Source organism: Vigna unguiculata, chromosome 2, assembly GCF_004118075.2.
Source record: "Vigna unguiculata cultivar IT97K-499-35 chromosome 2, ASM411807v1, whole genome shotgun sequence".
Lineage (NCBI taxonomy): Eukaryota > Viridiplantae > Streptophyta > Magnoliopsida > Fabales > Fabaceae > Vigna > Vigna unguiculata.
This window is the reverse complement of record NC_040280.1, coordinates 19832898-19858117: the sequence shown is the minus strand read 5'-3', so window position 1 is coordinate 19858117 and position 25220 is coordinate 19832898. Positions and strand designations below refer to the sequence as shown.

At 28.1% G+C, this 25220-nt stretch overlaps 2 protein-coding genes across 3 annotated transcripts; both read left to right on the top strand.

Moving 5' to 3' along the window:
* The first annotated feature begins 3914 nt into the window (after nt 1-3914).
* Nucleotides 3915-8048, top strand: LOC114173272. Of its 2 annotated transcripts, none has more exons than XM_028057550.1 (11): nt 3915-4079; nt 4438-4515; nt 4658-5053; nt 5159-5242; nt 5338-5514; nt 5819-5954; nt 6073-6235; nt 6325-6453; nt 6749-6943; nt 7164-7286; nt 7566-8048. In XM_028057550.1, exons 3-11 carry the CDS (start codon nt 4735-4737, stop codon nt 7683-7685), a joined length of 1446 nt encoding a protein of 481 aa, XP_027913351.1. In that variant the 5' UTR covers nt 3915-4079; nt 4438-4515; nt 4658-4734; the 3' UTR covers nt 7686-8048. The 2 variants fall into 2 exon arrangements, with proteins under 2 accessions (XP_027913351.1, XP_027913352.1); XM_028057551.1 differs by having other exon boundaries at nt 4438-4552.
* Nucleotides 8049-18630: 10582 nt separating this feature from the next.
* Nucleotides 18631-24624, top strand: LOC114173013 (putative exosome complex component rrp40). Its single transcript, XM_028057202.1, has 10 exons — nt 18631-18821; nt 19077-19184; nt 19291-19365; nt 19822-19908; nt 20620-20676; nt 21378-21470; nt 23438-23510; nt 23652-23727; nt 23804-23894; nt 24045-24624. Exons 2-10 carry the CDS (start codon nt 19143-19145, stop codon nt 24162-24164), a joined length of 714 nt encoding a protein of 237 aa, XP_027913003.1. The 5' UTR covers nt 18631-18821; nt 19077-19142; the 3' UTR covers nt 24165-24624.
* The last annotated feature ends 596 nt before the right edge of the window (nt 24625-25220 follow it).

Genomic DNA, 25220 nt, shown 5'->3' with positions numbered 1-25220 from the left:
TATGTAGATGATGTGGTTAATAAAGGATGGAGTGTTGTTGTGCATTTAAAGCCAAGAGATTTGTATGAAATGGGAGAAATAGTAAAAGAGGTATATGAAAATGAGACATACCAAGATCAAGAGCTAGAGAAATTTTATAATAATGACAATGAATATGTGCAATTGACTACAAACCATTTAGATGGTGATATCCCTAACGCATATGTATAAGTTGAAAAAGTAATTAGTAATAATTTTTTTCTTAAAGGTAATGATTTTTTATATTCAAAGTTATTTTCAATGCATGTATACTTGACTCATGTTTGATTTCTTAATGTTATATTCTTAAGGTGATTATATGTTGCTTCCTCTTATCAATTTCAGGTTAGGAAGGACATATATATATAAAGAACCTATAGTAAAAAGTGTACTCTTTATTCTCTGGTTCTCTTTCTTCTTTGATGAATTAACTGCCTTCTTTGATCCTCAACCACAAATAAGTTATGTCCAGCCTTTGGAAATATGCATTTGGAAATGCTCAACCAAATATGTCCAGACAGGGGGCAATTATGCATTACATGAGCAATTCATTTCACTTTCTCCTCCTACCTTATGGATTAAAACTAATTATCTTTGTACTTATTTGTAATGTGATTTTTTATACAAGCATTATACTGTATCGGTGAGTTATTCATCTATACCACATAATCATGATTTTTGTGCAAGTCAATGATCTAGTAATAAACTATTTTAGTATATGCATGCTGATTTCATGATTTGAGGTTGACATTCTTCTAATATTTTTCTTTTATAATTTCAGCAAACCGTTGATGCAAATAAGCCTGAGTCTTCTATGGGTACAAGATGATCATTTGGTGGTAGCAACATTTAGGGTGTTGATGATGTTTTTTAGGATGAAACTATTTTAGTGTATTATGAACTTTGAGTAAGTATGGATTAAGTTGTAATTATTTCAATTTAAATTGCTTTTATGTTAATATGTTGATTTTGAGAATCAAAAGTTTTAGATATATTTGAGCACTTTGGTTGAAGTATTTGATTGAAGTTTACAAAAAAATATTATTGATATAAAAATATAAGTACCTCAAATGGTGACATACATTGTCAAGTATAGTAGGAGATTCTAATTACAAACAAAATATTGTTTTTAAGAGATTTGAATAACGCAAGAAAAATATAGTAATAAATCCACAAAATAAATAATACAAACGAAACAGGTTAAAACCTTTACAGTATAATCCTCGAATTGAGGACAGTATTAAACCCCACAAAAAAATGAAAAACAAAAAATTTGGAATCAAATAGGTTGATGGAAATAAATGAGGTTTTAAACCTCCACAAAATAATAATCATGAATAGGAGAGGTTATAACCCTCCATTAAAAAACTTCCACAATATGAACTAGATACCAGGGTTGTAGAAAACCTGCACAAATAACTTGTGGGGAACCTATCCGCGGAGGTTTGAAAAATCCCTGCAAATTATTTTATGAAGGGTATAAACCCCGCTAAACGAAATTAAAACCCCGCAATTTAGTTTTTTTTGTAGTGTTTTATTTATTAGGTATTAACTTTTTTTTATATTCATGAATGAATGTTACGAATATCTTTTATTTTTAATTTTAAGTAAAGTCATTTAAAAATAAGTATAATTTGATTAATTTTAAAGTATAATTCAAATACAATTTTATATTAAAATATTAATATAAATAAATTAGTTTTTTAAAATAAACTTAAATGACTTACACCAATATATTTTAAAAAAATATTTAAAAAAAAATAAATTTAACATGTCTAAAAAGAATATAAATATATAAAATCAACTTTTCAACAACGATTGATTTTTTTTACTAATAAATTTATTTTGGTAACTTGACTTTTTTAAAAATACATAAATAAATTTTACTAATTCTATCAATGGGTGAATACCACCATTCACGAACTCACAATAAAACAATTAAATATATATTTAATATACAGTTTTTCCTCGCAAATATTTGTAATTACACATTTTTTTACCATAAAAAGACAATCCAGCATAGTAGTCAACTAGAAATGTATGTAAAATAATAATCACACAATAATAAACACTATATAATTAAAATGTTGAGTTGGTCCTAATATCTTATTGGGTAACTAATTTACACTTGGATGTAAAGGTCTCATTGGTATCTCAATGTCATTCACATAACATATAGTATTACTTTTGCTTTTTATTAATCATACAAGTTATTGTTCTAAAAATTGTATGAATTATTACTTTGAACACAAGTTCAATAAGAGTTTCTCAATTAAAACGCGTTGACAAAGAAGTGTCTATGCCATCTTATATAGTTAGACATGTCAAAGTGAGTCAATTTGACTTACCACGAGCCTGGTTGAAAATGAGAGAACCCAATCCAACTCACTTTATAGTGAGTCAGAAACTTTTTAACTTGGCTTAACCCACCACGGATTGGTGGGTTAAGTTGGCTGGCTCACAAACTCACATAAAAAAATTATTTATTTATTTATTTATTTTTAAGTATTCAAATATTTAAATAATTTTTTAAGCAACTCATGATATGAAAATCACAATAAAATCAATAATCAATATCTTTATCACACTCACCACCAATATATGATGAATTATTTCCAAGAAAGTGTCTATATAGTTCAAGAAAACATGACTAATATTACACATTTTTTGTCATGTTATTCAATAAAATATAAATAAAAAAAACTACACACTTTTGTCATGCTAATTTAAAAAAATTTGTTTATAAGACGATTGTTTGAGTAATTTACTATAAAAATTATTGTTAAAGATTAAAGTATCAACGTATATAACTTGACAATCAAATTAATTAAACATTCAAACTATTCAAATATTTTTGAACAACACTCTAGCATTTAAAAATATGAAATTGTGAACCTATAAAATTAGGAGCAGTAAATAATTATTGAAAAATAAAATAGAATTTGTAAAAAAATATTGGTGGGTTTAATGGGTCAACTCACCTTCAACCCGCCTCGAACCTGTTTAATCCGTGGGTTAAGTGAGCCGGGTTGAGTTTAACCTACTTTTAAAAAAACTTTTCTCAACCCAACCTTGCTTGAACCCATGGTAAACCAGATTGAATGTGAACCGGGTTAAGTTCAACATATTTTAAAAAAAAAAACTAAAATTTTTCTCAACCCAACCTTATTCGAATCCATGATGAGTCGGATTGAAACCATTTTGACATTTCTATACAAAGTTAGGGACAAGAGAGATTAGTTACTTTGTCTTTGGGAACACTTTTTTTTTTATTATTATTATTATTGCACTTTTCATTTAGTATAAACAAACACTAATTCAAATAATATTATAGTCTTTGAAACTTGGAAGAGAACACTTACATTAATTTGAGAACAAAGAACAGTTACTAATGCATTAATCGTATTAATTAGAATATCTTAAAATGCACAAAACTTATACAGTAAATTTATTAATATTTGATGTTCTTAATAAATTATTTATCACATCTATGACGTTGTTTACAAGTATTCTACTATTAATGGTTGAAGTAAAACTTTAAATATGAACACTATCTACAATGTTAGTAATAAAAATTATTAGATGAGAAGTTTTTTAAAGATTAAAAGCGAGGATAAAGAGATTACATTTTCATAAATTTTAAATTTTTTGATTAAAAATAATAAAATATAATTTTATTAAACATGGTAGAACAAATTAGTATAATGATTGATAAACTGGTGAGATAAATGATAAATGAGATTGTAAGATATAAATTATAGTAAGAGATTTGATCATACAATGGCTACATTTGTATAAAAAATAGCGTTTGACAACGAAGTAGGATCCAAATAGATCGGAGGATTGTGTTGTGTACTTGTCAACACCTTTCATATTTCTCTGACTCTCTCTCTTCATTTTGGTTGGAACAACCCTCTTTCTTCTCTTCCCTTGTCTCTTTTTTCTCTTGTCTCAAACAAGTTAAAGGACAAAGGAAACCACAACCAACACGTATAGAGAGGAATCCTAGTTCCTTTCTGGGAACGACGGATCCTCCATTCATGCAGAGTACCCTTCACCAGGTGATTCACTTCTTCTTCTTCTTTCTTTTTCTTATCATCAATCCATTTTCTCACTTTCTTCATTCATATAACCATCTTTTCATCGTTCCTGCATGCATCTATGTTTATGTATTCTTTTGTTCTATCCGTTGGTTACCCCTTCAACACATGTACGTGTTGGAGGTTTGTGTTCATGTCAACACGTACCATGAGTCCATGTCAACGTAGTTATCCTCTCTCACATCTTGTTTTGTTTGCTGCTGATTTTATCGTGTTTATGTCAACTCTTGCGAGCCAAATCATTCTGCGAATCTTTCTTTCTTTAAATTTTTTTATCAATATGTGTTTATATATTTATATCGTGTTCTTCATTATTCAGGTATTTCTCTTCAAATTGAGGTGGTTGTGGCAGGCACATATATCTAACACTTTGATGGACTCCATGTTATAATCAATCGTAGGTGTATCATTGTTTTAGAGTGCTGTTTTTTGAGGTGTATATGTATGCACATATAAATTGAGTTTCCTTTTTATGTATTTTTATTCCATGTTTTGATGCTAATCTAGAACTATAATTTGGTTGTTTTTGTGGCTGCAAGGTTCTAATTTTTTGGCAGAGAATCAATCATACAAACTTCCTAATCCAATTTTTGTGGTGAAATAAAAGAAAGTCAAAATGTTGGCTGGGTTAGTGAAGAAGATTGCCTCCACCACAATGGGGAGTTGTGCCTCAAATCCAAATAGAAAAGCCAATAGTGGCCACAAGAGAAGAAAACACAAGTCAAAACGCAGAGGAAATATTCCCACAGCACTTCCTGATATGCCTTTGAAAAGGGTAAGCAATGCTGGAAGCATTGTGGGAGATTTCAATATCACTGACTTTGTTAACCTCGACTTTGAGAATGGTGCTTCAGCCCCCTGCAAAAGATCAGAGGTTTCAAATATGAAGTTTCATTTAACACAACTTCAATACCACACTCAAATTGATGCAAATGGTACGCAGTTAATAGGTTTTCTTATAACAAGTTTTCTCATTCACCCTTTGGTTATTTGTGATTGTAATGTTTGTGCCTTTGATGGTGTATGATTGTATTATGCAGGAAAATATCAAGAAGAAGCATGGTTTGATTCAGTTAGCATTATAGAATCTGATTCAGATGATGACTTCAGCAGTGTGCATGGAGGTGATGCATTTATTGGTTGCAGTTCTCAGTGTTCATTTCAGAATCAGTTCTTGCTATCTTAATGGGACTTATGTGTTTGTCTTTTGTGATGACAGATTGTTTTCCCTTTGCCAGCAATGCTTTAGCAAGTGGCCCAAATCAGGTTGTTCAGTATGAAACTGCATCTTGCTTTTATGAGAAAACTCAAGAAACCAACTCAAAACAATCAACGGTTATCATGCTTTCTGTTACAAGGTCATCAATTGATGGATGTGACAAGATGACCGAATCCCGTAAGTGCATAATATGCACTGTTTCCCATTGTTTTGTTCATGATTTTCCCTTTTGCTCTTCAAAATCTCCAAGCGTGAAATTATGAGCATCTTAAAGGCTTTTGTCCAACAATGAGAATGTTATATGCACTGAATACATATTTGTTACAGCTACATTGCTACTTTTTATATTAATTTTGTTCCAACTAAATCTGAATATTGACTTAGGCTAGAAACATTCAATGTTTGGCCTTCAGATTTAGCATAAACAAATACATACATATATCTCAGAATTTTGATGATACTAAAATGATTGGATGAACAGGTTCATCAGAGCAATTTCTTTTCCGTCCTAAAGCAGGGACTCAAATCCCAGGTTCAACTCAAGAAAATCCATCACCTGGTACATGGTCTGTGATTACACCATCAGTGTTCAAGCTTCGTGGTGAAAACTTTTTCAGGCACGTGAAAATTTTTCATTTCATGTTCATATTCATATTCATCCATTAATTAGTCCACTGGTTTCATTCTTAGTTTCTTCTTAAAAGACTAATATTATATGCGAAATAACTTGTGCAGAGATAAGCAAAAGAGCCCTGCTCCTGAAATTTGTCCTTACGTACCAATAGGTGTTGATTTATTCTCTTGTCCAAAGAAGATAAACCACATTGCTAGGTATCTTGAACTTCCATCTATCACAGAAAATGAGAACTTACCTTCCCTCCTCATTGTTAATATACAGGTTTGCTCCTTTTATACTCACATGCTGTTTTTCTACTTGTACAACGTTAAAGAATGCTTGCTTATATTATTATGTTTCTTTTGCCTTAGCTGCCAGCATATGCTGCTAGTGTGTTCCTTGGTGATGCCGATGGAGAAGGCTTGAGTCTTGTACTGTATTTTAAATTGTCCGAGGATTTTGAAAAAGAGATCTCACAAAATTTTCAAAGCATGATTAAGGTATTTCTTTTCATCGATATCTACCTGTTATTTAGAAATTTGACTTAGTAAACACAAGGGTTAGGAATGCAAATGTTGAATCTAAGTCCCACATTAAGTAAAAATAAGAAAATTAAATCTCATATAAGAATGACCTATAAATTCATTGTCTTAAAGTTTTAGATTGAAGGCGGTGGTGTCAATCCATTACTCGAGGGAAAACAAGTGAATGTCCAATATGATCTTGCTATAGTTTCCTAACATCAAATTGAGCATTTGTTTCTTTTTAAGCTAAACAAGAGTATTGGTTTGGCAGAGATTAATGGATGATGAGATGGAAAAGGTGAAAGGGTATACAAAGGAAAGCACGATTCCCTACAGGGAGAGGCTAAAAATTTTGGCTGGGGTTGTCAATCCAGAGGATCTTAACCTGTATTCTACAGAGAAAAAGCTTATAAATGCTTACAATGGCAAGCCTGTGTTGTCACGTCCTCAACACGAGTTCTATAAGGTATATAACATATTTATGGCATCAGAATTGAGTTCATTTTGTGTAAACACTTTTATACACCCTTTAATGCAACAAAAATTTAGGATTTTGAGGTGGAATGATCAAAATGAAGTTGTTCAACAATTCTATGTTGCATTCAGTCATAAAACTTACTTTACCATGCAAAATGATTCTTCTACTCCTTATATTTGAACACATTATTCATGTATTTTGATTACAGGGACCTAACTACTTTGAGATAGATCTTGATATACATCGTTTTAGCTACATATCAAGGAAAGGACTTGATTCACTCAGAGACCGTGTAAAGCTTGGAATACTTGATGTTGGCCTAACTATCCAGGTATATGTTGTCTTGAAAGGATCAGTTGAAAATCTCGTATCGACTAGAAATAAGACAAATTTATAATATATAAGTAGATACAAATTTTATTTTACAATTTATTTTTATAGAATTGAGTTAAACTTAAAATCTGATTCTTAACCGTAATTACAACAAAATCCTAAAACTATGAAGTTTGTGAAGTTTTCTCTTTTGTTTTTGGTCAAGTTTGTATGGAATCAAAACATGTTTTTAGTTTGGTTAAATAATATTTGATATCCACTTGTTATGGTTTTGCAGGCACAAAAGCAAGAGGAACTTCCTGAGGAGGTGTTGTGCTGCTTAAGATTGAACAAAATTGATTTTGTTAACCATGGTCAAATTCCTACCCTTGTAACTCTTGAGGATAACTCAAGTTGATGGATGGAGGAAAATTAAAGAAAAAAACTTGGTTAATAGTTTCAAAGTGGGGGTGCCAAGTCTATTTAATTAACAAGGGAAATAAAAGAAGAAAGAAGAGAAGCAACCTTTGAAGATTTTTTTTTTTTAATTATTACCTATAAGATGATTCTATCAAAGTCCTACATGTTGTAACTTTGCATGACAATTAGCTTCCTCCTTTGTGTTATTGAGAGGAAGGCTAATTAAAAATTGTAATTGGGATATTCTTTTAGGAGAAAAGAAAAATGTTTTCTAACATTTTAGTTTGTAAGTGTATTTTCTCTTTAAAGTATATTCTATATAAGAAGGCTAAAACCCATGAGGACTCTTGTTACAGTTCTCTTTGATTTTTTTACCACACAAAATCATTTCTTATGGTTGTTTTATTTTTCAGTTTAGTACTTTTTACATTTTTTTTTTTAAATTCATTTTATTTTTCCTACATACGCAATTAGACGCAGGGACGGAGCTACAAATCTCGCTTTTCAAGGGATAATAATATAATAAAAATAACAATTTTACTATGACAAATATAAAAAGTTTCATTATATATATATATATATATATATATATATATATATATATATGCAATAATTATTAGAAATCAAATATCTATTAAAGTTTTACATAAATGATCAAATTAGATAGAGTTAAGTATGTTTTTACTCCTTGAACTTTGACCCCAACTTAAAATTTGTCTCTGTCCGAAACTTCAATATATTTTAGTCCCTAAACTTTAAAAATGAATGAACATAGTCATTTTAACTCAATTATGTTAACTTTGTTTTAGGTGTTGAATACATTTCTCACTAGATATTGAATTAGGAATGTGTCAAACAGTGTAAACAACTTTAATACTAACATGAAAAGCGTTCGACACGTAAAAAAAATTAAAATAATTGGGTTAAAAGAACTATATTCATTCATTTCTAAAGTTTAAGGATCAAGATATATCGAAGTTTCAGACAAGAACGAATTTCAATTTTGGGTCAAAGTTCGGGGATTAAAAACATACTTAACTCAATTAGATAATATCATTATTATACCCAATATAATTATATATCCATGTATATATATATATATATATATATATATATATATATATATATATATATATTATTTTTAAATATTATATTTTTTTATACATTTAATATATTTTGATCATATTTACAGTGATATTTATTAATAAGAGACTCAATTATGTGACATCTACCTGGATATTTTTATGAATCTATTAATTTAAGTTTATCCGTGAAAGAAACAATATATGAAAAAAAGAAATAAGTTATGCGTAAAATAATTATATATGGACACTTCAACATCTATAAAATAATATATTTAAAACAAATTATTTAATTTTAAATTTTACAAGGAGCATCCTCTCACTAGTACACATAATTTTCTTAAAACCGGTTGAAGATAGTACACTAATATATTAAGTGTCATTGATTTAATTATAATTGGAAATAAAAAGAAACAACGTTGTTTCTTTTTATTTAACTATAGTTAAATATTAATAATATCACTAGTGGCGGATCTTGATTAATATTTTATGGGTAGCCAAATTAATACAATCAAAATTTATATATTTAATTATTGTCACCAAAGCAAAGATAATGAATACATAATTTAGTATAACCATAACTATATAAAGAAATAATAATTATTGTCATTTATTTTTTTATATTTTTGAACTCATCAATAATGGATCAGAACTAAAAATTCCAGTTATTTATTTTTCAATGTAAATAAACAAATTGTCAGCAAAATATTCACCTTTCATCTTTATTCAATAATCTTGTTTTGATAATATTCATTAGAAAAAAATCTATTATAGTAATGACTCACCTGTAATTTTTTGAACTTTAAGAAAACAAATTTATAATTGGACAATTGAATTAATAGTATCATGGTTCAGAATATATTTGAAAAAGTTGAATTTGTCTTATTTTCATCTTCACACAATTTCCTTTTTTATCATTTTTAAAATATAATTTGTTCTTTTATTCTTTACCAATATTTTTTTTAAAGACTAAGACTAAAGAATAATTTGTCATAATCTAATAAAAAATTGAGATGTAAATACTAAAATAAAAATTCATGATAATTAAACTACAATTAAAAATCAGTTATGAAAAAAATACATAGTACACTATTTTTTTTCTATATTCTTAAAAATGAATATACGAAAAGTTCGTTAGATAAAAAATAATTTTAACTATTAAACTAATATTTCACTGTCAAGTAGACAAAAAAGTTTTTTTTTTAAGAAGGAAAGAAAAACTATAAGAGGAAAGAGTAGAAACAATGATTATTTTCCTCTTTAAAAATACAAAAAAAAAAACAAGTAAAAGTAAACTATGTGAACAATATGTAAGAAACTTAGAAGACAAATAAAAAATATCTTAATATTTTTTTTTATTCTTTATTATATTTAATTTCAAATTTTATTATTAATTAATATTAAATATTATGATTTATAAGTTAAATAAAAAAGATTTAATTTAATTTTCTTTGATTTTTGATATACTACACATAATTTTAAAAAATTTTAAATACTATATATAATTTAAAAATTTTCAAAATTTTTAATTGCATAAACTATAAAAAAATCAAAATATTAAATACATAATTTTAAAAATTTTAAAAATTTTAAATACAAAAAGTTATAAAATAATCAACATTTTTGGGGGGCCATGGCCCTCCCTGCTCCTATAATAGTCCCCTACTGAATATCACACTGTAAACATAATTTCATGTATTTTGAATTTATAAACAAATGAACTAAAATAATTTCAAATATATAATAAACTTAAAGCATAATAAACCTTATTTATAAACTTAGAAATGTTTTTTCTGATGTGTATTAATCAGCATTGATGTAAACTAATGAGTGTCACAAATATTAATATTAGTATTTTAATTTTCTTGAGCATAATTTTTCTTTTTGAGAGATAACATCAATAGTTTGACATAAGGTCTTCCTGACGTAAATATTTGTGAAGTTTGATACGCAAGATAAACTATTTGTCTTAAAATTTTATCTCCCGAATGTTAAAAACATCATTCTTGATTAGTTGATTTTCACATTATTTTTATTGCATATCTACTTTCAAGAAGAAAATTAACAAAAACATATTATACCTAGAATAACAATAAGCATATTAAGAAAATTAAACATATATATTAACAAAATCCTTCGTTTTCTCTTTTTTGTATTATTTGGATTTGAAAATTTATAGTTCTTTTTCTTATTTTTAGTGGTATAAATAGTAAAAGTAGAATTACCATGATGAACTTCCTCAAATACTTAAGAAATCATAGAAGGGATGATAACTTTAAAACAAGGCTGTTTCTTCCTGCACCTCCAACCATTTCTTTAACACCCCTAAATTTTACCAAACTACCTAAAATACCCTTTTAACTTTCACCATCTACACCACAAAGTTAACATTACTAGAAGTCGACTTCGGTAATATATTTTGACTTCCGAAAGTCGACTTTCGATAATATATTTGGACTTCCGAAAGTCGATTTTGAATAACATATTTTGACTTCCGGAAGTTGACTTCCGATTATATATTTAGATTTTCGATAATATATTTTGACTTCTAGAAGTCGACTTTTGGTAATATATTTTGACTTCCAGAAGTCAACTTCCGCTAATATATTTTGACTTTCGGAATTTGACTTTCGGTAATATATTAATATTCTAATTTTTTATTTTCTTAAAGAATATTTTTAAAATATTACTCCATTTTTTTAAATTTTAAAAAATATTTTATTAAAAAATTAATGTTTTTTAATTTAATTTATTTGAAATTATTATATTAAGAAATATGAAAACATAAAAAATAAATAAAATAATAAATAATAAACTAAAAAACATTTAAAACTTAGAAAACATAAATTTTAATTAAAATTAAAAATAGTTAAAGCAGAATTAATATTTTTTTTAATATAAAGTTTAAGTATTTTTAATTTAATTTATTTCTTAAGTATTTTTAATATATATATATATATATATATTTAAAAAATAAAATTATATATACGTATATATAATTTTTTATATAATTTATTAAAAAATTAAACTAAAAAATAAAATTTAAAAACAAAACTTTAAATTAAAAAATATAAACGAAAAAAAAAACATAAATTTTGACTTCCGGAAGTCGACTTTATTTTGACTTCCGGAAGTCAACTTTTAGTGATATATTTTAACTTTCGAAAGTCGACTTCTAGTGATATATTTTGACTTTCCAAAATCGACTTCCGGTGATAATTTTTGACTTCCGGAAGTATTCTTCACCGGAAGTCGACATCCGGAAGTAATTTTGGAGGTGTGATGCGCGTGACTTTAATTAAATGGTCAAAGGGTATTTTTAGGATTTAAAAGTTTTTTGGAAGTGTAGATAAAATTTTGGAGGTGCAGGAAGAAAGAGCCTAAAACGATGAGTGCAAGAAACAAGCAACCAATTCAAAGCCCATTTGAAGTCCAATTTGGAGCCATTAATTGAATCTTGGCCAATGAAACATTAAATAAAGGTAACAAAAATGTGGCAAAGAAAGCATGAAAAACATGATAAGTAAGGAAAACATCTCCAACAAATCCGGCCAAATGAAGATTTTATTTTTAAATTTTAATTTTTTTTTTCGATTTACCGGTTTAATTATTGGCATTGACAAGTGTGATTTGGAAGCCACATTTTCATTTTACTAATTAGGCATTCCAAATTTTATTTAGAAGGAAAATCAATAAGTTTACTTTGGAATTTATGAATTTTTGAGACTTGTGAAGATATTCTTGTATGAGTGATAATAAATTTGGAATTTTATCTTGAGCTCTTAAGAGGTAAGCTTGGGAGTTGAGGGGGATTTTGACCTTTATTTTTTTTATATATATTAAAATTAATATATAAATAAAAATATTATTTTTAATTATGATAAATTTATTCTTTAAAATTTGTATGCACTTATAAATAAAATTTTGACATCTTTAAAATATTTGTGAAGAACCTTTGGAGGTAAGTAAATATTTTTTTATTAAACTTGTCATTTCTTTGTCTTCTGAGTGACACTTCTCTTTCATTCTTTCATTCCTACAAGTATTTCTATCTTTTACTTATTTGTCTTAACTCTTATTACTGTTTTGTTTAGTTATTCTAGTTCAATCTTTTCAATTTTTTCCAATTACATGTCTTGTTTATCTTATGTTGTGTGTTAGAAAATTAAATCAATATCCATAACAAATGCTTAAATTCAAGCTAAATACAACTAAATCATTATCATAGGAACACTTAAAACAGACACTAAAAACATAGTGTAACCAACTTCATATACATATACACACATATATATATATATATATATATATCACACTGTAGTACAACATTGATCCAACAACTAGGTTTTGATTTTTTTTAAGTAGAAAACTTCATCAAATATGCTCCAACAATGATCTAACTATTTTTTTATTATTATATTCTTGTTATCCAAATACTTTGTATGAGAGGAAAGAGTATTATTTTTATATGTAGAACAATATAATACATCAAGCTTTAGTCGTTTTATCATTCATGTCAATGTTGTTGATTATTGAATATGTTTATGAAGACTTAGATGTGTTTTTAGGATGTGTTATGTTGATTAAGATTTGTTGTAACTTGTATTTTATGATTTGATCTTATAATTGCAGTTAGAAAGTTGTCCCAATTGAATTAGAACTTGCCTTGATTATAAGTTATTTTTTAATTAATTAAAATATATTTTTAATCTATTAAAATGGTCTTAACTAGTAGAAAATGATCGTAGAAACATTTTAATTGATTAGATAATCCTTTTAGTCAATAATAATCACTTAGAACCATGAGTTGTTTTGAGCTCTCTATTTTAATATGTTAAAATGAGTTTTTAGTAGATTAAAATTTCTTACACTTTTGTAAAGGCTTTGGACTCTTCTATTTTAATGTGTTAAAATAATGAGTTGATCAATTAATTTCACAAGTAAAATTAACAAATTAAAACAAATATTTTTAGAATATATATGACTCTTTCATCTCAAAATCATTTAACATGAGATCAAAACAAAGGTTTTTGAAAAATAATTGAAAGAGAGTTCAGACAAAGCTAAAATCTATTCTTAAAGCTTTATTTGTGCAAATTATGAAATTAATAACATGTTTGAAGAGAGACATAGAATTTCACCTGATTTATTCTTTTTTATTATTCTTATACTTTTTTTAGATTATATTGTTTTCATTTGTTGTATTCGATTTTGAGTTTTAGACTATCTTTAAATGTATTTACTAGGTGTGAAAATCAATTATGTAGGGTTCAAGATTTGGTTTCTTGGATTATTTTCTTTCATTGTATTAATTGTGTATTTGTAGGAACTCTTATTTTAGTGTGAGCTTGACCGGTGTGGTTGAGAAACTAGATGCAACTCTCTGATAAAGTGATCTAGTATAAAAAGTAATTGCATTTTTTTTTATCTTTCTCTCTAGCATTCAATTGATGTTTTTTTTTCATCTTGGTTCTATGCATAAAATTGGAAACAACAATCCTAAAGTTGAATGTTTTAATAGAGACATCATTATAAGTTTTATGAAAATTTGAGATAGTTAAATTCACTTCCATCTTGAACTAAACCTTTAAAAATTAACAATTGGCATAAGAGTTGGTCTCTTATTCAAGATCTTATCATGTTTTTCAAAAATGGTTAAGAGCAACCTTCCTTTTGCTAAATGTTCATCTATTAATAGGCCACTAATATTTGGAGAGGTAAACTATTAGTTTTGGAAAGTTAGAAGGAAGATCTTTACTAAATCCATTAATAGAAGGATTTGGGATGTCATAGTGAATGGTATTTGTGTATTCATAAGCATGTTGTTGAACATGAGCTTCTAGAAAAATCTTGGTTTGATTGGTCTCAAATTGAAGACAAATAACTTAATATGATTGCACAACAAAAGAATATTATAAACTTTGCATTGAATCTTGATGAATTTTTCAGAGTTTCTTACCGTAGCCTAATAAAGAAAATGTGGGACATTCTTAAAGTCACACATGAAGAAGCTATTGAAGTCGAGAGGACAAGAAAACATGCATTGATTCACAAGTATGGATTTTTAAAGATGCAACAAGAGGAAGCAATTGTTGATGTAATTTTAAGGTCAAATGATATGTTAACAATATCTTTGTTTGGAAAGTTAAGAATTACAAGCTAGAGATGAATACACTTAGTGAACAAGAAAGTTATGACAAAAAAAATTAGAGCATTGCATTAAAGATGTTATATGAAAGAATGAAGAGAATGAAACAATGATTCAAAAAATGTAATACTACTTGTCAAAATATTTGGAAAATTTCTAAAGAAAAGGAATAAGGATGGAGTTTTTTTCTAAAAAAAGGATACGTAAATGAAAATTTTGATTCTAGTTCATCTAACTTTACATGTGTTTGGACGTGGAAAACAAGGTCATATCAAAATTAAATGTCCAAATAGTCAAAATAAAGAAAAGTTCAATGATAGGAAATCTAAGAAAGAAAGTAAGACTGGAATAACTTACATTACATTGAAAAACAATAATTGGACCTCTTCTAGTGCTTCTTCAAAAGAGGATGAGGAAGTTAACCTCTTCTTGATGGTTGTTTATGTTTATTCAGGTACTATAAGTACATAAGACTTTGAGACTGAAACTAATTACATTATGCTTTTCAATGGGTTTAGCAAGAAGCATGAAGAAACTAATAGAATATAAATTCTCTTACCAAGTGTGGGGAGGATGATTGGAACTCGAATGGTCTCTTTGATTTAGAACAAACCAAGCTAGGGTTTTACGAATGGAGATTTTCAATCTACAAAGTTAATAAACATAAAAGATGAGCAAATTGAGTTTCAGTGTCGACAAGGAGCAAATAAGTGAAAAGGGAAAGAAATGCATCCAACGAAAATGAAAGAAGGTTTTAAATTTTATATTTTTTTAATAATTTTGTAATTTAAAATACGTATGTAAATTTGGTATGAAAGGGATGTCCTCGCTTACATACGAATTTTTCATACGAAAAAGAGAAAAATAATTAGTATATTGTTACATACGAAAAAAAATCTGTATGTAACAACATTTTACATACGAAAAAAAATTGTATGTAAAATCTATATATAAAGCTTAATTTATATACGGACTTTAATCCGTATATAATTATTTGTAGATAATTTTAACTTTTTTTGTAGTGATACTCAAGGAAATGAGATACATTGCTTATTACCATTGCTAATTACAATAAGCTTTTCAAAACTTTTAATGAGATGCATCGCTCATCGCTCACATGACAACATGGACATTCAAGTTTTAATAAGATGTATAACTCAAACATTAACTTGAAACCTAAGTTAAAGAGATTGGGGTAACTCTCTTTCCTTTGAGATGTAAGTAGTCAAACGTTGACTCTTTGAAACCATGCAACTACATGTTAGCACTGTAATCACTTAAGCACTCATGACAAAATTTGATGACAAAGTTTGTAGTTATAAATAGTGATCACATGCATGCTTTATTCTAGAGATACGTGTCAATGAAAAAATCGAGCTAAAAATTTCCATTTTTTTCTCATTTTCTTATATGTTACTATTTCTTTTTTTTTGAAAAAAAAACTTTTTTTCTTCATTTGACAAAATAAGATCGGAATTGATTGGGACAACATTTAACATGCATGGTTTAGAGTTTCAACTGAATTCATATCTTTTTGAGTCAAATACTTGTTCTTTTTCTGTTATCTCATTTCCTTTTCTCTATTTTTGTAAATTTGTAATCTAACATCTATTTTCAATTTGAAATGGTCAATATTAAATTGGTAAGATGTTCTTTTTCTTTTCTTTTAATCCAAAACTAGTGGTGACAATTACAATATATGTTTTTTGGTTAAGTTTGAATATTTATATTTGTGCTTTGTTTGTTTTGCTGGTTTTATCATTTATAATTAACCATTTGGAGTGTAAAATGATTTCTATCTAGAATTCTTTTCTTTTTTGTGGTTGAAAATATCCTCAAAAGAAGATTTGATGTTGAGTTTCAGGAAAATATGTAAATGATGGTGAGAAACCACTATACCCATGTGATTTGAATTCTATATGAATTTTTTTTATCCTTAATATTATCTCATTTGCACATCTCATGTCAAGATCTGGCTAAAGTGATTAAAAATAAAAGAAGTGCAAACTATTCAATTATTTTATGAATAGGAATATAAGATCGTAATTAAGATTTTGATTTGAGATTATTTTATTATTTAGGGCATCACTATTTTTTTTTTATCTATAGGGTTATTTTTTGGGAAAACATTGTTTTGATTAATTTTTTATTAGTTGTAAACTGTAATTATATCTTGCCGTAGATATTTTTTGGATATTGATAAAATTATTTTTTATGAGTAAACCGTATCTTACAATAGATATGTTTCGGGGAGTATTATATTACAAAAAAACTTTCAACCAACTAATTAGAATTTTATTAATTAAACAACTAGTTCATAATTTAAATTTTTTTAAAAGAAGTATTACCCAATTATATATATATATATATATATATATATATATATAATTATTCATGCTAACTTATATACTTTTTTATTTACGCAGACTAATTATAACATTACCTGGTTTTGCATGAATATTTGTCTATGTAATAATGTATTGAAATTATGTATTAGACACATTTTATAATAATGTGTTATCCGTAATAATAAAGTTGCTTACTTTTTTTTCTCCAATTATTTTAATCTATCAGGTATTCGTAATTTTAAGATTTATTCTACTGAATTATTTTTATTTAATATTTTATACCAAATTTAAGTAATCATTATTATATATCGTTCATATTTATTTTATTGTAATTTTTTTTTAATTATTTTAGTATTACACTTCTTAGTAATTTTATTTTATCTGTATATGAAATAAACTATATAAAAATTATTTTTTAAATGTATAAAATTGTTATTTAATTTATGAAGATTTATATTTGACTTAAATTACTATATTTTAATTCAAATTTTTATTATTTTTCTTTATAATATAATGTACAAACTCGCTCTCTATATATTCATTTAAAAAATATATAATTTAATTCGAGATATAATATTTTCTTATTAAGTTGTAATCAAATGTTTACAATGCATTTGAATTTAAGTTAATTCTTAATAACTTTCCAAATTGATTATACAATAAATAACACTTCTATCTTATTGAATATAGTTAAAAATTAGGTATGAAATTAATTTTCCTGTGTAAAATATAATATATTTATAATAAATCTAAAAATATTATGACTAATTTCAAATTACAAATGATAGAAAAGAAAAATTACATATATTAAAAAATATTAAATATCTAATATAACTAACAAATCTTATAACTTTTGTAAGTAATAAAAAATATTTTTAATAATAAACAATAAATTCCCTTTCAAAAAACAAAATTCTTTGCTTGCAAAAGTCAAAATACCGGTACTAGTATATGTGCAAAATACTAGTACTAATACATGTATGCGATACATTTTGTGATATACCTCTGCTGATTTATCCGATTAAATGGGATATTGGTAAATAATTTTTTTATCTCTTTGAGTAATATTTTTATGAAAATTATATTTTTTAAATATTATGAAGATGTATGTTATGTTTAAAATATTCTCTTAAATAAGAGATACAATTATTCGTGATATACCTCTACTGGTATATTAGATTAAATATAATTTTTTTTTATCTTTTAAATAATATTTTTATGAAAATTATATTTTTTAAATATTATGTACAAGTATTATCAATACGTATGATATATTTAAAATATTTTCTTAAATAAGAGATATAATTATAAGAGATATAATTATAAGAGAAAACCTCTCTATAAAAACCCTCTCAATCTAAACCGGGCCCAAACGTCATAGAAATTGAACAGTGTATTGGAGTAGAGCGGGCTGGCTGAGTGTCTCTTTAAACTGGGGATTTTCAATTTTGCTATCTTCGAATCAGAATCAAAACCAAACCCTATTTTTTTTTGACTCACTTGCTGCAGTGAGCACACTGATACAAAGCAGCAAACACTGCATTCTTCTCTTCTCGGTATCTTCAATTCCCGTTATTGTTTTAACAACATATATAAAAATTATATTCTTTTATTAAATATAATAAGTGAGATGTTTTCTGCTGGCATTGTTGCAACCATTTGCAATTTTTTCATATGGAATTGGTTTTCTGTGTTCTTTGGTGTGATTGAATGATTGTTTTACTCATGTGATTTGTCAAGTCGAAATGAACAATTTTTGTTGCCAGCTGGAATGTGAAAACTTACATTTGAATGTTGAATGATCTTCACAGTACAAATTACAAGGTTGTTGGATTGAAACTTCTTCCCCGTCAAGCGCGTCCTTTTTGCTCTAATAAATGGAAACAAAACCCTCTGCAAATTTAGTGGACCAATTAGTGGTGAGTGTTTTCCTTGTTCAAGCCCTTATCAATCTCTATTGGGTATGGATATAACACTGAGCATTGCTTTTTCTGCTACTTATAATTTATGTCAATGATTGTATAGTGTCCTGGAGATGTGGTTCTTGACCTGTCTAGCATGACAAACCAGACAATTAAACTTGGAGGTGGTCTACGACAGGTAGGTCTTTGGTTCTTTTAAAATTTAGGATTCATTGAAAATTTGACATTTGAATTCCTTCTTTCACACACAAATAATTTTTGACAATGATAGAGACTTATCGGGTGCTGAAGTCTCAGATAAAGTAATATGACATGCTCCTTGGAGTACTTAAGTGTCTTTGTTCTTGTCCATTTGAAAAGACGAATTTTTGTATTTTGGGTGCTTATTAACTTATAACTAATTTTAGGATGCCATACCTTCATATTTATTTTCTTAGTTTATATGCATGCCAGACACGGTAGATATACTAGCTCTCTTGAATTTTTCTTCTGTTTAGTAAGGATGTAATAAGGCACTCAATTTTCATTTGCGTATAAACAAAAAGGAAATTATAGATGATGATAGTTCTTGCATTTTGTTCATTCTGTTCAAGCCTATTAATAATATTGATTATCGTCTGTCTCAATTTTCTAGGACTGTGATGCAATTTCTGTAATGAAGGCTGGCAGACTAAGGTTCTCAAAGCCCAATAAATACTGGGTTGAAAATTCTCAGAAGAGGGTGAGTATAATGCTGCGGTCATGATCTATATATTAATGTGTAAAGACATGACTTTGGTTATTGGACGATACTGACTTTTCATTGCTACTGGTTAATATGCTTCTTTCTTAGTGCTATACGAATTTGTCAAATAGCAGAAAATAAACGACTTCAAATAAAACATGTGTTCATCTTACATGGATTAGTGGGGCATTTTTAGTAGAAACGGCTAGTATGATTTTAATCTAGAAAAAGATGGCGTGGGAATAATATCCTCAAATCAATTGTTTTGGTTTTCAGTGTAATGTCATTTGTAAGTGTCAAAATTTGTTTGTTATCACATTGGAAGGTAGTGTCCGTCATGGAATTCGTGGAAGACCTTTACCTATGTTTGCTTTGGGTCTGTTTTATGCCCTCTTGAATTAAGTAAAGTTTTAATTGCAATCATGAAATTAGGCTAAATGTTTGTAGCTTTGAGCACTTTCTTCCATTTCAATTCATAGTTTTATACATATTCAATACTATGTGGGAATCAAGTTCTTGCTGTTAAGGTGAATGACAGTTTGTATTCTTGCAGAAAACTATTTTCTAATGCATATAAATTTCATTTTCTATTTTCAGCATTGGATTATGTTATGCAATTTTCCTTTGTTCGGAGTAGGATTTTAATGTTTCTACTGAAGAGTGCTATCTTTTTTCGTCCATATTCTGATCTTTTTAAGTTTTTTTCAGTATGTGCCGCATGCAGAGGATTCTGTACTTGGAATTGTTGCGGAGTCCAGATCAGATGTAAGGAATTTTCTAATTTTGTCTTTCAAGCTTTCTTGTATGCTTCGAGTTTTATGTAATTATTTAATTGTCTTAAGTTGTTAATGAGGACTAAGGACTGAAAAAGAGAATTAGCCGTGACAAGTTGGCATTACCCTTCTTCAAAACCGTTAGTTTTTTCCTGTAAAGACGTATGTCAAGAAAACAGACCAAGAACACAAGTAATAGAGAAACGAAAAAAGCAAGAGGCTAATAGCAATGTTTATGATTGCTTTCTCTCTTGTTTACTTGCTTTCTTTTTGTTGGACAATTGTCTTAATTGCACTCACACGTAACCTGCCTTAGTTGCAGTCTCTTTGGGGTTGTCATAATTGAGTCTCATGAGTGGTGTAGTCCAACATCAACCAGTGATATAGTTAAAATACAAAATATAAGTGAAGTCAGGTCTCATCTTACAAACTGATTTTGTGGGATTGAGATCTAAATTCTAAGGCTTTCTACAAAGTTGTGTTGATAATCAAAGGTCGCTTCATCTTAACTAATATCATGTAAATGTTGATTGAAGTGTTAAAAAGGAATTTACCCTTGTAATACAAAATGAATGGATTGATTGGTTCTGTGTCAATTGTTGTACTTTTTTTAATTGCTTGAAAATAGTTAAAATTTGTTCTCATCTAAATCTAGGTTTTTTTCTATAAAAATTTCGATTTATTTCTGTGTAGAACTTTCTTGTGGACATAAAAGGACCAGCTATAGCATTTTTACCGGTACTTGCATTTGAAGGAGGAACTAGAAGAAATATACCTAAGTTTGAGGTGTGTATAAGTTATTTTTGATGTATTTCATGCAGATGTAAAATAATGCAATACTTTCTTTTTTAGTTTCAGTTTGTCGTTTCATCTCTTTGTCTGCAGGTTGGAAACATATCTTGATGAAAAATAGAAATGTTTTTATTCATAATATATATAAGGATTACACATTCATAATTATTTCTTTCTGTCGTTGCCTTGTCTACCTCAAATCACTGCAACTTTCTGTTGGTATTTGTTGCTGTGTACCAAAAGTAAAATAGAAGGTTCATTTTTTGGTCATCAGTTATTAATATAAATAATTAGATATAGGTGAAGGAGATCAGTATTAGGCATTGAACCATGGACCATTAGAAGATTGGTGTCACCAATTGGAGGCACTGGTAACTTTGGCTAGTATGACTAAAAACAAAATCCTTTTTACAAGCCTTGGTCTTCATGCTGGATTTTACACTTTAAAGTCACTTAACTAGTCTGCTTTAAAACTTGTGTTGTGTGACCATGTCTTGTTTATAAATTCGAACTCCATCCATCATAAATTGGCTGCATCTTGGGGTCAAAGTTGCATTTTATATTTATTTTTTATTTTCATGTTCTTTCTATATTATCTGTTTTGTTTGATTTTTGTAGAAATCTTGTTCACCTTATAGCTGTACTTTTTCCTCCATTTCAATAATAGTAAATTTTCATTTTCTATATGCATAATCTTGGATAATTTTCTTTATATATTAATGCTTGAAGTGCCAAATTGTTACGAGCAGGGTTATTCTTAGCTATGGAGCTTTAATTAAAGTTTTCATCCTTGATCAGCCTTGATATTCTTGTTTTGAAAAAGAAAATGTGTAGTTGAATATTTTGGCATATTTCTTCTCTCACTATATCTCATTCTTGTCCTAGATACTTTTTCCCATTTGTCAGCAGCCATTTGCCTTTATAGGTTAAAAGATTTCCTAGTTATCATTTAACTAAATTTCTCACCCTTCTAGATAAGATTGTCAGGACGTATTAGGTTTCCTAGAAAAAGATTGCATTCTGGATGCTCGTAAGGGAGTGTTTCCTAGAAGAAATAAAAAAAGTGATTTCAGGTTGTCCAGGCTTAGATCAGTGTTGATGGCTGGCTGATGTGTGGAGTATTAGGTTTTAAGTATTGTTTGATATGAATTATGCATTAGGAGGTGAAAGGATACAAAAGTTCGTCCAAACAACAACAGAAGTTGAAGCTCCATGTGGTTTGCTAGATTCGTTGGATTTATTGAATATGGAAGAAGAACAAGTCAGCAAAACTGTTAGTAGTTCCAAATTAAGACGATGAGCTACTTGATGTGGTACCTTGAGACTCTCCCATCTAATAAAACAGTCTTTTGGGGTTTTCCTCTTGTTGAGAGTTGGACTATGAAAAAGGCTATTTGTAGTCTGGATTAAGGTGCCAACAGTTAGTCCTAACAATAATGGTAGATCAGTGAATTCATCTCATAGATATAAAGGCACTGTTCGATAAAGTGAAAATGGGCATTTGCCCTTAATGAGGGTAGCAATGTTAGGAGTTCCACATTAAATAGGATGAACTACTTGATTTAGTGCTTAAGCCTTGGGACTCTCTCACCTAATGGACTAATATTTTGGGCTAGGTTCTCTCCTCTTACGCATAAATCATAACAAACAGTTTTTCTGTTTCTGTTATATATTAGGGTGAGATTAGGACTACGAAGTAGTGGGTGCTATTTCCATTAATGAACATCGCTACTGCCATAGATCACCTTGATTAACCTAATTAAGTCTTCTGGAAGTGTATTTTGTAATTAATTCTTGTAAAACGTGAAGAGTAAAATTCATTTACATTTTTGTTTTCCTCTTTTGATTTGAATGTCAAACTAGCAACTTGTTCTCATCTGGGTTTTAAGCTATGTTTTATCTGGTTGGTTTATCACATTTCTGTAGGTTGTAATTTCTTTTGCCTAATGCATCACTTGCAGATAGGTACTTTGCTTTATGTGCGGGTTGTAAAAGCAAACCCTGGAATGAATCCAGAGCTGTCATGCACTGATGGTAGGTGTTTTATCTCGACTTTGTTTTATCCTTGTGCCTTAATTGTATGTTTTTTTTGTTAAGTAAGTTTAAATTTATTTCTGTATTAATTTTGCAGACTTAACCCACCCTGCCTGTTATTTTGTTTTGGTGTTTGTTCAGCTACTGGGAAAGCAGCAGAATTTGGTGCTCTAAAAGATGGCTATATGTTTGACTGTACAACTGGTCTCTCAAGGAGGTATGCCAGTGGTTTTTAATTTTTTGCTGTTCATGCATAAACATTAACAGATATTGACACGAGAGATTTTTTGTAGGCTTCTTAGCTCACCCACGTGTCCAGTTCTTGATGCTTTAGGGAAGAAAGTTTCCTTTGAGATTGCAGTTGGCTTAAATGGACGTGTTTGGGTATGCAGACACTCACTATTTTTAGTGTGCCATATCTTGTTTTTTTTCTTTGTTTCTTTAAACGGACATGGGTCGTATGAAACCTATGAGTTGAAGTTGGAGAAAATTTCATTCTTAGTTTCAGCTTTTCTTTCCCATTGTTCCATCCAGGTGAAGGCAGCATCTCCACAAACAACTATTATCGTAGCTAATGCGATCATGAATTCAGAGACACTGAGTGATGCTCAACAGAGAATAATGGTTGAAAAGCTGCTACAAAGGATCCAGTGATCAATTTAGTCATACGAGTAGCAGTATTTAAATCCTAGTTATGATAGGTTATTACAGTGGTTGAAAAGTGGTTACTTTTTTTGTGCTGCACACCAAATGCCCAATGCTTCTTAAGGGTGAGCACTATCCACCAGACTACCACCACTAGCTAAAGGACACAAAGGATTATCAACGCCTTCATGTTTAATGTGATGAGTTATTTATGATAAGAATTTAGAAGTTGTGAGATATTTATGATAAAAATTCAGAAGTTCTTTGTTAGTAGGTGTTTAATGGTTATATCAGTCTGTCTCCACAGAATTCACTGCTAAGCCTGGCTACATGGATTTTTGGCTGTGAAAAATGTCTGACAGAAAATCAGTCCTTAGATTTGGCATTTTTGATGTTCATATGTAGAGATCTAATACTTCCAAATTTTCTCTAATCTAAAAGCAGTTATATTGTACTCTGCTTTGGAATATGTTCTGGCCTGCTTTTATGAATTATTTGAAAAACTGTTGAGTATAAAATTTATTACTTACTCTTACCACTAAACTTTAGTATTATAAATCTTTCTTAGTTTGTATGTATAAAAATATCCTCTTATAGTATAAAGTCTAAAAGGAGATATCTTTTTAGTATAAAACCTAATTCTTTAAGCTATATGGATTAAATGGATAACTAAACCTATTAATCAAAATACTCTATAGTTTAATTTTCTACTCTATTGAACGTTTATCAATGTTCCCCTTTCCTTTTAAATGAATTTCACTTGTGTCTTTGTATTCGGACGTATATAAAATAACATTTTAATTAACAACATAGTAATTTAATTTCAATCAAATACAAATACACAAAATCAATATACACCACACATAAATTTATATATAAAAGAACATTCAACAGATGAAAAATCGATATATTTTGGAAGTCTTGATGTTTTACTAAATATTATTATTTATTTTCAATGAATAATGAATCCATTAATCAGACAACAAAGAAAATAATTTATTTAGACATGAGCGAAACTAAGTTCAAGAGAAAAGTTTGAGTTTTAACTCTATTTTTTTTAATAAA